This window comes from Actinia tenebrosa, unplaced genomic scaffold (genome assembly GCF_029948245.1).
Source record: "Actinia tenebrosa isolate PJP-AT-01 unplaced genomic scaffold, QUT_ActTen_1.0 PGA_scaffold2__45_contigs__length_23673736, whole genome shotgun sequence".
Taxonomy (NCBI): Eukaryota; Metazoa; Cnidaria; class Anthozoa; order Actiniaria; family Actiniidae; genus Actinia; species Actinia tenebrosa.
This window is the reverse complement of record NW_028292579.1, coordinates 10115193-10126925: the sequence shown is the minus strand read 5'-3', so window position 1 is coordinate 10126925 and position 11733 is coordinate 10115193. Positions and strand designations below refer to the sequence as shown.

The following is an 11733-nucleotide window of genomic DNA, read 5'->3' as shown; positions in this document are numbered from 1 at the left end:
TCTGCCATACATTATGACCGCAGCCTTAGGCTTTTTTTTTTCCTCATCAGCTCATATATATTTTTTTCCTCTTTGCTAGCCTATCAGTAGTAAGAGAAAAAAAAGACATTTCAAATTTTTTCATGCTCAGAAGAAACCTAGCCTACATACATCCAGTCTTTTCTCTGTCATGTCCATGAGCAATCTTGTACCACATTCCATAGTCCTCCAGCGCTTTCCTGGGTCAGTGTGTAACAGTCTTACCCAGTGCAAGCCTGCTGACCAAAAAGCCGGAAGACTCTGGCTCAAGATTTGTCCAGGAAGCTACAGAAACCAAACAATGGAAAATCCAACGTTTTGAGTTTTGAAAAAAGCGTAAACAAGACAAAGTGAATCTAGCTGACGAAAATTGATGGTTTTCATGGCGGCCATGTTGGAGGAACTTAATAAAAGAATTGTCAATGAATTCTTTTGTTATGTCCTCCAACATGGCCGCCATGTCTTTTGCTATTTAATTCTCATGGGAATGGTTGAAAACCATGAATATGTAATAGCTTTGGCATAACGTATTTTTCATTTCAGACCATGTGTCAAGCAAAGAATCTTTATTCACAAGAAATACATCTTTTTGTTTAGTGCCTAAAAAAAGAAATAAAACTCATGACAATTTCCTAGTTTATTTTGTATCACTTCCCTATTCACTTCACTACATTAAAATCTGGAAAAAAATATTTATCTACATAACAAAAATTGTACAAAAATCAATAATACTGTAGTAGCACCTTGTTTATCAGAGGCTAAAATTTCTAAGAAATAGGGTGAGGAGAGATATCTTAGCAGTTATTTATTCCAGGGGCGGATCCAGGATTTTGTTCAGGGAGGGGTGCTGCGCACAAAGTTAACCCCGCGAGGGGTGCACCCTTAGAATCAAAGGGAAAAAACAGTATTGGTTATCTTCGAAGTAGGGGCACAAAGTGGAACCAGGGAGGGGTGTGCACCCCTTGCACCCCTCCCCTGGATCCACCCCTGTATTCTTCATAGAATTAACCATTTTTGAGTTCATAAAATACTGTCATGTTCTTTGATTACATACTTATTCACTCAGAGTTAGCCTCAATTAGGTGTCAAAATATACACAAGCATTAAAAAAAATAAAGAATGCATAACTTAAACCATACAAACACTTTGAAAATATCACAATCCCACAGGTCAAGAACACAAATACTTCACATGCCATCAAGGATAAGGCTGAGCGACAGATAATAGTCCCCTTCACAGTTCCCTGCGCCATCTTGAAAGGTAGCCGTGCCTTTGCATCAAAGCGAGACGAACGGTGAGGTTGCAGTGATAGAGACCTGTGAATAATTGTCCAAGCTGTTAAAAAATTAGGTCTCTATCATTGCAAGCTCACCGTTTGTCTCGCTTCGATGCAAAGGCACGGCCACCTTTCAAGATGGCGCAAGGAACCATGAAGGGGACCATTCAAAACTGGAATATTGAGTATAGGGTGGAAAGCAAGGCTCGCAGTCTGACTGAGTAAACATCATAATATGCATCTTAAGTATTTTGACACAAATGAATATAACAAATCCTGCACACTCATTGGTCACAAATCACTTCTTCTGCTGCTATATTCACCTACAGGTGAATGTAATGTGTGCACGCGCACACTCGTTGTTCAATCTGTGCTGCTTGCAGAGACAAATAGAATTTGAACCACAAAAACCTCTCTCTTCACTATTTATTAAATTCACTTGTGTTAAGAATACTAAGATAATTATTTGCTGAAAGCGAAGTGAATATCAGGAAATATTTACCTCGCCGCTCGCTTGCGTCTCAGTAAATATTCCCTGACAATCACTTCAATTTAGACGAATAATTGTTAATTTCTGGTAAAAAATTTAAAGGAGTATCACACACACAGCAACATTTTTTGTAACAAACTATAGGTTGCCTCCTGCAATTCCAACATGCATTTTGGCCTTTTACCATATCTGTTTATGGGAGAGGTATAAATATTTGTTGGGAACCCCACGATTATCCTTGATTCTTTTACCTGAAGTCCTCAACTGGATTTTCAAAAAACAAATACTATAAAGACTATTTAGAGTTACAAAATTCGTTTGCATGTTACATCATTAGTGCAATGTTGGTGGTATTAAACAATTGATTTCTCATTAGCATCCTTAATTAATAGTGACCTTTAGATATGACGACGAGTACAAGATTGAGTATGAGATCGAGTATGAGTACAAGTTTTAAAATTGGTCCTGTGCACGTGGTTAACACTAAGTCGTAGTCGATTTCCGATTTTTTACAATCTAAAGTTTCAATCTACGTACACGGTCACAACTACAAAAAGATAAGTGCCTCTCTTTAAAAGTTAAACACTCGTACTCATACTCGTTCTCGTACTCGTCGTCGGATCTAAAGGTCTCTAATACCACCAAGATCGCTACCATGTCTTTGTCTCTTGACTCTATTGGGATTGATTGCATTTGTAAACAATGAATACTTGAATCACAGCTGGTTAACTTTTTTTACTGGATGGAGTAAATTGATAGCAGATGAATAAAGAAACCACACAAGATAATAGTCCCCATTAATACCTACTCCCTACCAACAAAGTTATTCATCTTCAGCATCAAGATTAATATTTTTTCCAAACTTTGCATAAAGTTTGACTTTTAGCTCATTGAGTATTCCTTGGATTTCAACTGCCTGTTCCTCGCTGATCTTCATTTCTCCTTGTAATTTTAACTTAGATTTTTCTAAATAATCTTGTACTTCTTCTGATGATAAATTAACAAATACCTCACCAATTTTGTATCTTCGAAAAGTTAAAGAAACAAAATGAAAGAGCGATAAAGGACAAGAAAGCAATGGCAATAAATCTGCAAATAGACCTTATTTATTGTGGTATAGAGTGGTATAGAGTGCATTGTGAAACTATTTTCGGGGACAATTATTTTAAAGTGGCATCTATTTTGCCCCCAGGACAATCCCACAATGCACTGCTATGCATTTTGGCCCCAGGTTTTCCCTTGACCTAGAAATGGCCCATATGTTCATTATATAGCCTAGAGTATTACTATATCCATATAATGCTACAGGGCCCGGTTGTACAAAGGGAGGATAGCGCAGTCTGGCAGATAAATCTTATCCAGTAGATAAATCTAATTGATAACAGCATCAACTAAATCCACTGGATAAGGATTTATCTATTAGATAGCATCATCCACCCTCCCTACAACCTGGCCCAGGTGTATATACTACATAATCCACACTTTAGAGCTGTGTACTGTGCTCTAAGTGCTTTCAAGAGTGATGTGACAATAGTACCTTCATCTCTCACATCTCTGGGTCTCTGGCTGTATTCCTGGATTCTACATCACAATGTCATGTCAGGGACGGATCCAGGATTTTGTTCAGGGAGGGGTGCTGTGCACAAAGTTAACCCAGGGAGGGGTGTACCCCTTAGGATGAAAGGGAAAAACAGTATTGGTTGCCTTCGAAGTAGTGGCACAAGGTGGAACCAGGGAGGGGTGTTTACCCCTCCCCTGGATCTGCCCCTGCATGTGATCACAGTTTCTTGGCTCTATTTTTTCTAGGGTTCTACAGTTTTCCTACATTTATAATTCCCAGCAAACTAAACTCCAATTTCATCAATGAGGATCTATCACAAAAAACTCAGATAGTATAGTGTTGTAGAGGAATAGTAAGAGGGATTCTAGTCAAATTCAAATTCTGGTATGCAAATTCATTTGGCTAGTAGTCATGTCCTACGATAGCATATATTATACTATTATAAATATTTTTGTGCATACAATAACGAAGCATTGTTTTAAATATGACGAAAATTGGAAAGCAACCGAGTGAAATCTTGGTGGTTGAGTGGTTAGGTTTAGGTCGGGATAGGCATTGTAATATCATTATTGACGCCGAGGGTGCTAGGTTCGAATCTCGTCTTTTTTTCACATTGTGACAAGAACAAATATCCTCAAAAAAGTCCCACTCGTGTGTTTTCAGAAACCTATGACACACTTGGTTAACCTGTACACCACGATGCTACCCAAAGTTTACTCATATGTGATGCAGAGTCCAGGAATCTAACCCGAGACTAGAGGTGAGAGGAGAGTGCAACTGCTACTACAACACCCTTGATAATAGTTAATCATGGGTTGGAGATAACTGGATGGTGGTTTGAAGTGTAAAAGGATACGGTATAAGAGCATTTTCATCATCTAACATCAACAGCTCATCACCAGCATCTTCCAGGTTTTGAAGTTCTTTCTGAAAAAAAAAAACAAAGAAAAAGTCCAATTCATTACTTTTTCTCTCGAATGAGAGCATAACAGCTATAAGAGAATAAAATGACCCATAAAGGCAAATTATCGTACCTTTTTAGCTTGAATATCAGCCTTTAGGTCTTGAAGTCTAGTGTTTTTACGTGCAAAGGTGTTGATGCTTTGCTGGTCTTCATATGTTACATTCGTGTCTTCTACCTTTGATGAAATCTTTTCAGGAAGAAAAAATTATCTACAATATTAAACGTGCCCTAAAAACCGAACGAAGTATTGAAAAATCAAGATTTAAAAAGCAAAATGTTCAAAGACCTCACCTTCGCTTTGGGCGCCGCCATCTTGGTTTTCGTGATAGTAACAAAATTTCTAGTGGATTTCCGCTGTTCGTTGTTATTGCAGGCTCAGCTCCCTTATGATTGTTTAGTTTAGTTTAGTTTATTGAAATTCGTCGCATAGTACAGTAGTTCACATCAAATGCAAGAAAGAAAACTGAAAAAAATATTAATAATAATGATAATAATAATAATAATAATAATAATACAACATTGATAAAAGGTGACTGGAGAAGAAAACAGGGCGTTATCCCAATTGAAATTCGACCCCTTACATAGTTTAGAAAAACACGATAAAATATGTAAAGCTTAAGACTTCAGAAAAAATGTATAAAGAACAAATATTATATCATATCATATAATGCACTACTCTAAAGCGGTCGGTACTAGTAAGCTTAATTTTGTAGTCAAAATGACAGAACCGAAATTGACGTAGTAGTCAAGCCATCAAAATCAACTCGATGGATTACCCGAATTTTTCTTTCGGTATATGGTGCTCCGCTGCATAACTTGTTTATCCAAACTAGAGCATCCAGCTACGAAATATGAATAAAATAAGATTTCTCGAACGTATATATTTATTTGTGAAACCTAGACTTGTGGCCAGAGATTTGCTCGTGCCATTTGGGACACGTGCAGTGTTGTGGTATCCGTTTAAGACGTTTCGTGCCGGGGGTGCAGTTTTAAGAAATAGATTGTTCTGTCAGGCAGGTGCTCGCTATTCCAAGCTCCTTTGTTAAACCTCTTTTTAGCTTTCAATGTTACATACATGTACATACTGCATAGATCAACCTATTGCATCAATTAAGACGAAAAGGCAAGTCATTTATCGGCAGTACAAAGACTGTAGCGGTCCAAGGATTGGCCCTTGAGGAACTCCAGTTCATATATAAGATGAGTCATACCGATCATTTACCACAGCAACAGCTTGCTTGCGATTGCTCAGATATTCCTGGAATCACTTAAGCTTATTATCAGCAATGCCTAAGGTTTCCAGCTTCAGTGCTGGGGTTCATGGTCCACTACAAAAGCAGCTCCCATCAAACGTCCTGATATGGCTGCTGATTCAGTTGAATGATGATTCCGGTAGCTAAGGCCATTGTCATGGGCTCAGTACTATTTGGTGCTTACTTAGAAAGCAATAAAGTTTGGGAAAACGTTTAGCTCTTTATCTAAAAGCTTTGAAGCCACAGGCAACGCAAAAATGGGCTTTTTTAAACGACCTTCTCAAACACACCATAGAGTTTCGAATTTATTTTTGAATACATTCACGCAAGATTCAAAAGGGGGAATGAATTGAAAAATCCAATAACGAATCGAATAAGGCAGTCTTAGGGGGCACGCCTCATGACCTTTGACTTGAAAACCAAATTGAAATAAGTTATTTTTACATTTCAAGAAGGGTCTACTTCATAAAGGTTCTAGCTACTTCACAAACTAAGTAGTATCGGTGTAGGTCCTATAATGTTTGATCTAATCACTAGAGGACTACCTATAACCTTTGTTATAGGACTAATGGGTGACATATAGTGGTAAGAGCGCTCGCCTCTCACCAATGCGACCCAGGTTCGATTTTCGCACTTGTTATTTGTGAGTAGAGTTGTTTGATGGCTCTCTCCTGTGCTTCAAGGGGTTTTATCCCGGGTGTACATTTCCGGTCTTCCTCCCTCTACAAAAATCAACTTCTCAGTTCTGATTCGATCTAGAAAGGGCCTAGATGAAAAGAGAGAAGCGAAGAGAGGGATCCGGAATTTCGGAAAGAAGCACGAAGGCAACCCAGCACACCACAGGGCTAACTGAATTCCCGCAACTGTCAATCTAGCTCTCTAGCGGTGTACTCGAAGAAAAATAAAACTCCCTTGCTTTCATTTAGTAAAAACTGAAAGGACAAAAGTCTTCACCGATAACTGCAGTCTCTTTAATTCACTTTACCAGAAACACTACTAGTGTTAATAAGTTAACAGTTAGTACATCCTTACAGCCATTCTCAATCACACGCGCCGCTCTAACGATTGTTTCTGTCGCGACGAAAAAGCTTTTGGTGGACGTCAATCAAGGTGTTTCCATGCATGACATTCTATATATAGGCACGTGCCCTTATAGCTTCGTGTTTTGGAATTTATTTATTTTATTTATTAAGCTTCCAACAACTAAACTGTTGCGGAGAACTAGACAGGTGACATTCAACCTATAGGATAGTCTCCAACTAAAATTAAGAAGGAAAAAAAGAGATCAAACAGGTAACTAATAAATGAATGGCTAAGCCCTACAGTTGGAGCAGCGGCATTTCGTCACCCAAGAACAGGTATTATTGGTCTCAAAGGAAGACAAAAATTTGTCATAATAATGACTAACAAGTAAGCGCTTAAAGGACGGTGCAGAGATAGCTTGCCTGAGCTCAGCCGGCGGATCATTCCATAAGAGAACCACACGATTGAAGTACGAAGCAAAGGTCTCAGTCTTAAATTTCAAAAAGTTATGAAGTGGTCCCTTATCTGCTCTCCATGTACGTTTGGGAGGATTATAAACGCTCAGATAATTTGACAAGTCTAAATGAATGTTATGGAAACGCCTTGTGATTGACGTCCACCAAAACCTTCTTCGTCGCGACAGAAAAAATCGCTAGAGGGTGCGTGTGATTGAGAATGGCTGTAAAAGAATCATGGAACAGTTTCATGTGACTTTACAAGGAACATATGTTCGTCAAATGAAGACTGATAGTTTACAACCTCTTATCTCATTTTAATGTGCCATCGAATTTACTCAAGACAACCTAATTATGGACTGCATTTGAACCAAACTGCTGAACTAAGGCTAACTGCAGGATGGAGTCTTGGCACACCTTCGGATCCCGTCGGGGAAAACGACTTGGCATTTGTCAGGGCATGGTAATTTAGTAGGGCCACAAGGATCGCCAAATTTCAATGAAAAATACTTCTGACACACTCCTAATTTATTACGCTTTTCACATTTGCCTGGGCATGTCGTGAGTGCTGGCACTTCTAAGAAATTTCTCTTTTCCTGAAGTTCATCGATCATTCTTCTTCCCTGGACGACGAGGATCAATGTGACAAAGAACACGAACAACATGGCAGACTTCATCTTTGTTTCTGTTGAAAATGAAAAAGAAATTTGAATAAAAAATATAATTATTCAGCTTGGAAATGTAAAAAAAAAAAGATACTTGTCTTAATTGAGGGTCATGCATTTGTAGAACGGACCGCGACGTTTCGACTGCAAACTGGTAGAGTCTTTATCAATCAAGTGTACACGTACATTATCGCTCGACGAAGACTAGCAGCTTGCATTAGAAACGTAACGGTTTTTCCTACGAAAAAAAGTAAACAAATAAAATGTTATATATCGCTCTACCCTGGGGTCTAAAGGTTGGCTCTCTCTAGCCTGGCGTTTGCGGTAGCTCCTTCTATATATATCGCGTTCGCTGCTCGCTTGTTATGCAGCCAATGGCAGTGAAATGGAACCTCTGAAGCCGTAAAAGACCGTAAAACCAAGAAATCGAATGAAAAAAGGCAAAAGCGAAAGATATCCTCCTTCTGCTAAACCTAACTGCAAAATTCTGGCCTCGTCCCCAAGCTACTCCCTTAGCTTTCGCTATCATTCGGCATGAGGTCACGCGTGAACAGCATAAATCGAGCATATTAAAGTCTCTCAAAAACGGGCGCGGTTGGAGGATTTTTTTACCATAAGAGATACCAAGATATGCTGGAATTCTAAATCCTAAATTTTAATTTTAACATCCTAAAAGATACCATATCGCTGATTTTTACCCTAATAAAAAAAATAAAAAAGTAAAAAAATATGCATTAATGGGAGAAATGTGAACAATTGTGGAGATTCTATCACATGCATTAATACATTGCCTAATTCGTATTTAAAACCCGGTCTTGCGGTACTTGCATGCCTTGCTCGGTGTAGTCCAACGCACTGTAAGCAGATCTCTAAGTTCGAATTATCGGGTAAAAAGGTAACGTCTATTTCGGCAAAGTTTTTACAGAAAACAATGAAAAAGGGTTAAAAAGAAGTTTTTAAAAAAATAAATACGAGTCGTTTACTGTGGAAAATAACTCCGAGCGTTTTGCCAAGATGCAAAGCGTCCGTCATTTTGGATTGAGAAAGCTGACGATACGATCCAATTCGGCGATCTGTGCTTTTAATAAGCGTGCCCTGCCCTAGCTAGACCATTTTCGTTAAATTGATTAAAGAAACTTATAAAAGCAAGTAGTAGCATATAAGTAGAAAACTGGTTTAAGTCTTAATAAGACAAAGTTTACTCACCTTTAACTCGTAGAAAACAGGAATCGTGTGGCTTGCCGTTCACTAATCAGGTGCTGTTCTCGCCTTCTCGACTTCAAATGCATAAAACGAGGCTATAGATTCTTCTTTTGTACCCTTGCACGGCTCAGCTTAGACGTTTTGTTAATATTCATTGCACATTCAATATTCCTTGGTGCATACATGATCGACGCTCAAGTCACGAAACATGTTTCGCACCTTTCTTCGAAGTTATGGTAACACACAACCGATTTGAACTTGTTTGGGAAAATGAGGCTTCTTTAGGAGAAGTAAAACAGGGCGATAGTTCGTATTTAAAGTATTCAAACCTCAAGCTATTATTCCTTTAGCATCTTTACGTATACGACACCTTTATGTTCCGTAAAGCTAGTCCGAGGGTGAGGGGGGAGGGAGGGGGACGGAGGGTGGGACGGATACCGGGGGTAAAAGTACCGAGTATGCTCATCGTATCTCTTATAATTTTTATAAAAAGCTACAGCTACTTTGAAATAAGAAAGGTGCCTATGGAAACAACAACCAAGGGCCTACTAGCCTCGCTATTTTGTTTTTGGTACATTTAAAATGCTTATAACTCTGCAGGTTTTTAATTTATTACGACATAACTCTCTGAAATTACTAATTTAGACATGGTCTAGATCTTTCTCGTTATGAAATTATATTTTTGAAATCATTAATTGTTTGTGGTACTCGTTCCCAGTCTTCCCCTCTTTTTTCATATGGTCTCTACAGGGTGCCTTTAACTCACCAGAACTGCACCAGTGAATACGAGATATCACTATCTAATAACTGCACGACTTACATAGCAGTATCTCTGAAGCTGGACTAGCTAGGGGAGTGTAATTTTTGCCTTGGTGAAGTGAATAAGTGTTTCTCAAAGAGCCGGCCGGTTGGACAAAAGCGGCCACGCTCTCTAGAGATTTAGACTCGATGACTAATGCAGGGTTACCCTCATATTCACAGATACCCACGGTAAACTAAAGAATGCACAATACAAATACCGTTTGAAATTCCACGGAAATAAAAAAACTTTCTTGCTGTGCTGTGTGCAGTCATAAAGCACTTGGGATTGGCAGAACACTCGAGAAGTGTCCAGAACCACTCCGCTACGCGTCGTGCTTCTCCTAACACTTCTCTCGTGTTCTGCCAACCCCCGCGTGCTTTATGCAGCGCACAGCAAGCGCGCGTTTTCTATTTCTTCAAGATATATAAAATAAATGATAAATAAATAATTAAATAATATGTGCAAAATAATGATAACAGAAAAGAAAAAGTAAAAGAAAACGCTGTTAATCCTATAAGCTTAATTATGTTTAAAATGATCTAAACTAGATACACATAGAAAAATAATTAATAATAATAAACTTATTCTCAAGGGAATGTCGACACACGGTCGGCTGTAATTGGAAAACATTGCACCACAACCACCACAACGAATTGGTATGTAGAAAAAGTTTATGATTCTAAGACTTCTGGGCCCGGCGGTCGCACGAAGCCTGGATAGCGCTATCCAACAGATAAATCTTATCCAGTGGATAAATGTATTGGAAAACAGCATCCACTGGATAAGGATTTATCCGCCGGATAGCGCTATCCAGGCTTCGTACAACCGGGCCCAGTAAAATACCAACAGTCGTTATAAAATAACTGTTATGAATGTCGCGTTCTGACTGCTTTGGAGCGCGTGCTTTATGAGAGCACATTGCACGCGCGCCGCGCACTTTCCGTTGCGTCATTCCTATCTAAAATAACGGTTATTGTAATTTGTATTTTATAAAAGAAATAAAAAAACTTGCTTGCTGTACTGTGTAATGCACTTGGGGATTGGCAGAACACTCGAGAAGTGTCCAGACAAAAGTCTCCTAACACTTAATTCTCCCGTGTTCTGCCAACCCCCGCGTGCTTTATGACTGCACGCGCGCGCGTTTTCTATTTCTTTATTTTGCCATTAGGATTTGAGCTTATAAGATGGTCTTGTTAAAAAGATTTCAAGAGGATGATCTTAAGGAGCGAGAGGGAACATAGGGTTCAACCAAGTCACATAGATATATGGGCGCTAAGGTCTGTAAATGTAAGGCCTTAAAAGCAATTCGACGTAGTTGTTCCACTGGCAGCCAGCGTAGATTGTGCAAGATTGGGGTAATATGATCTTGCTTCTGAGAAAAGGTTACAAGTCTTGCAGCAGCATTTTGGGCCATGCTGTAGCTTTTTGAGAAAGCCCTTGGGAAGTCCATATAACAAAGAATTACAAAAATCAATTGCTTTGAAGTAATGAAGCATTGAACAAGAGTTATACAAGCATTTTGACTAAAGTACCTTCGAATTTCCCAAAGATTATGGATACGGAAAAGAAACATGTTTTGCATACAGAGAGTATGTGGTCATCAAAATGAAAGGACTTCATCAAAAATCACACCAATATTACGAGCATTTTGTGAAGGAGAAATGCGAGAGCCCGAGATGTTAATAACTCAGTGCATTCCACAGGTGATTATGGCAAGCCAATGGTAGCAATATTTAATACACAAATAAAATATGATTAATCCACGAATAAAATATCTAAATCATGGCTTAAATATTTAAAAGTGTAAAAAATATATTTAATTTTTTGAAATATCTTTAAGCTCAAAATTATTTAGTTAACTTTCAATTTCGTATTTAAACTTGTGTTATGAGAGAGAAAATGAATGCTTTTACCTGAGACTAAGCAAGACATCAGTTTTCTAATTACCATTACTTATCTTATGAAAACAAGACAAAGAATGATATGATCAATTAGCTATATAAAAATATAGATAAAATATTTC

General features: G+C 38.4%; 1 protein-coding gene and 1 long non-coding RNA gene across 2 annotated transcripts; both read right to left on the bottom strand.

Annotated features, from left to right (window-relative positions):
- Positions 1 to 569: 569 nt before the first annotated feature.
- LOC116289856 (prefoldin subunit 4) lies at positions 570 to 4633 on the bottom strand. Its single transcript, XM_031696788.2, has 4 exons — positions 4601 to 4633; positions 4380 to 4496; positions 4202 to 4272; positions 570 to 2809 (listed from the first exon to the last, which is right to left on the bottom strand). The coding sequence occupies exons 1-4, from the start codon at positions 4619 to 4621 to the stop codon at positions 2608 to 2610; spliced, it is 411 nt and encodes a 136-aa protein (XP_031552648.1). The 5' UTR covers positions 4622 to 4633; the 3' UTR covers positions 570 to 2607.
- Positions 4634 to 6511: 1878 nt separating this feature from the next.
- Positions 6512 to 9009, bottom strand: LOC148909222 (uncharacterized). Its single transcript, XR_016120351.1, has 2 exons — positions 8912 to 9009; positions 6512 to 7725 (listed from the first exon to the last, which is right to left on the bottom strand). It is a non-coding gene; the product is annotated as an uncharacterized LOC148909222 (long non-coding RNA).
- Positions 9010 to 11733: the final 2724 nt, after the last annotated feature.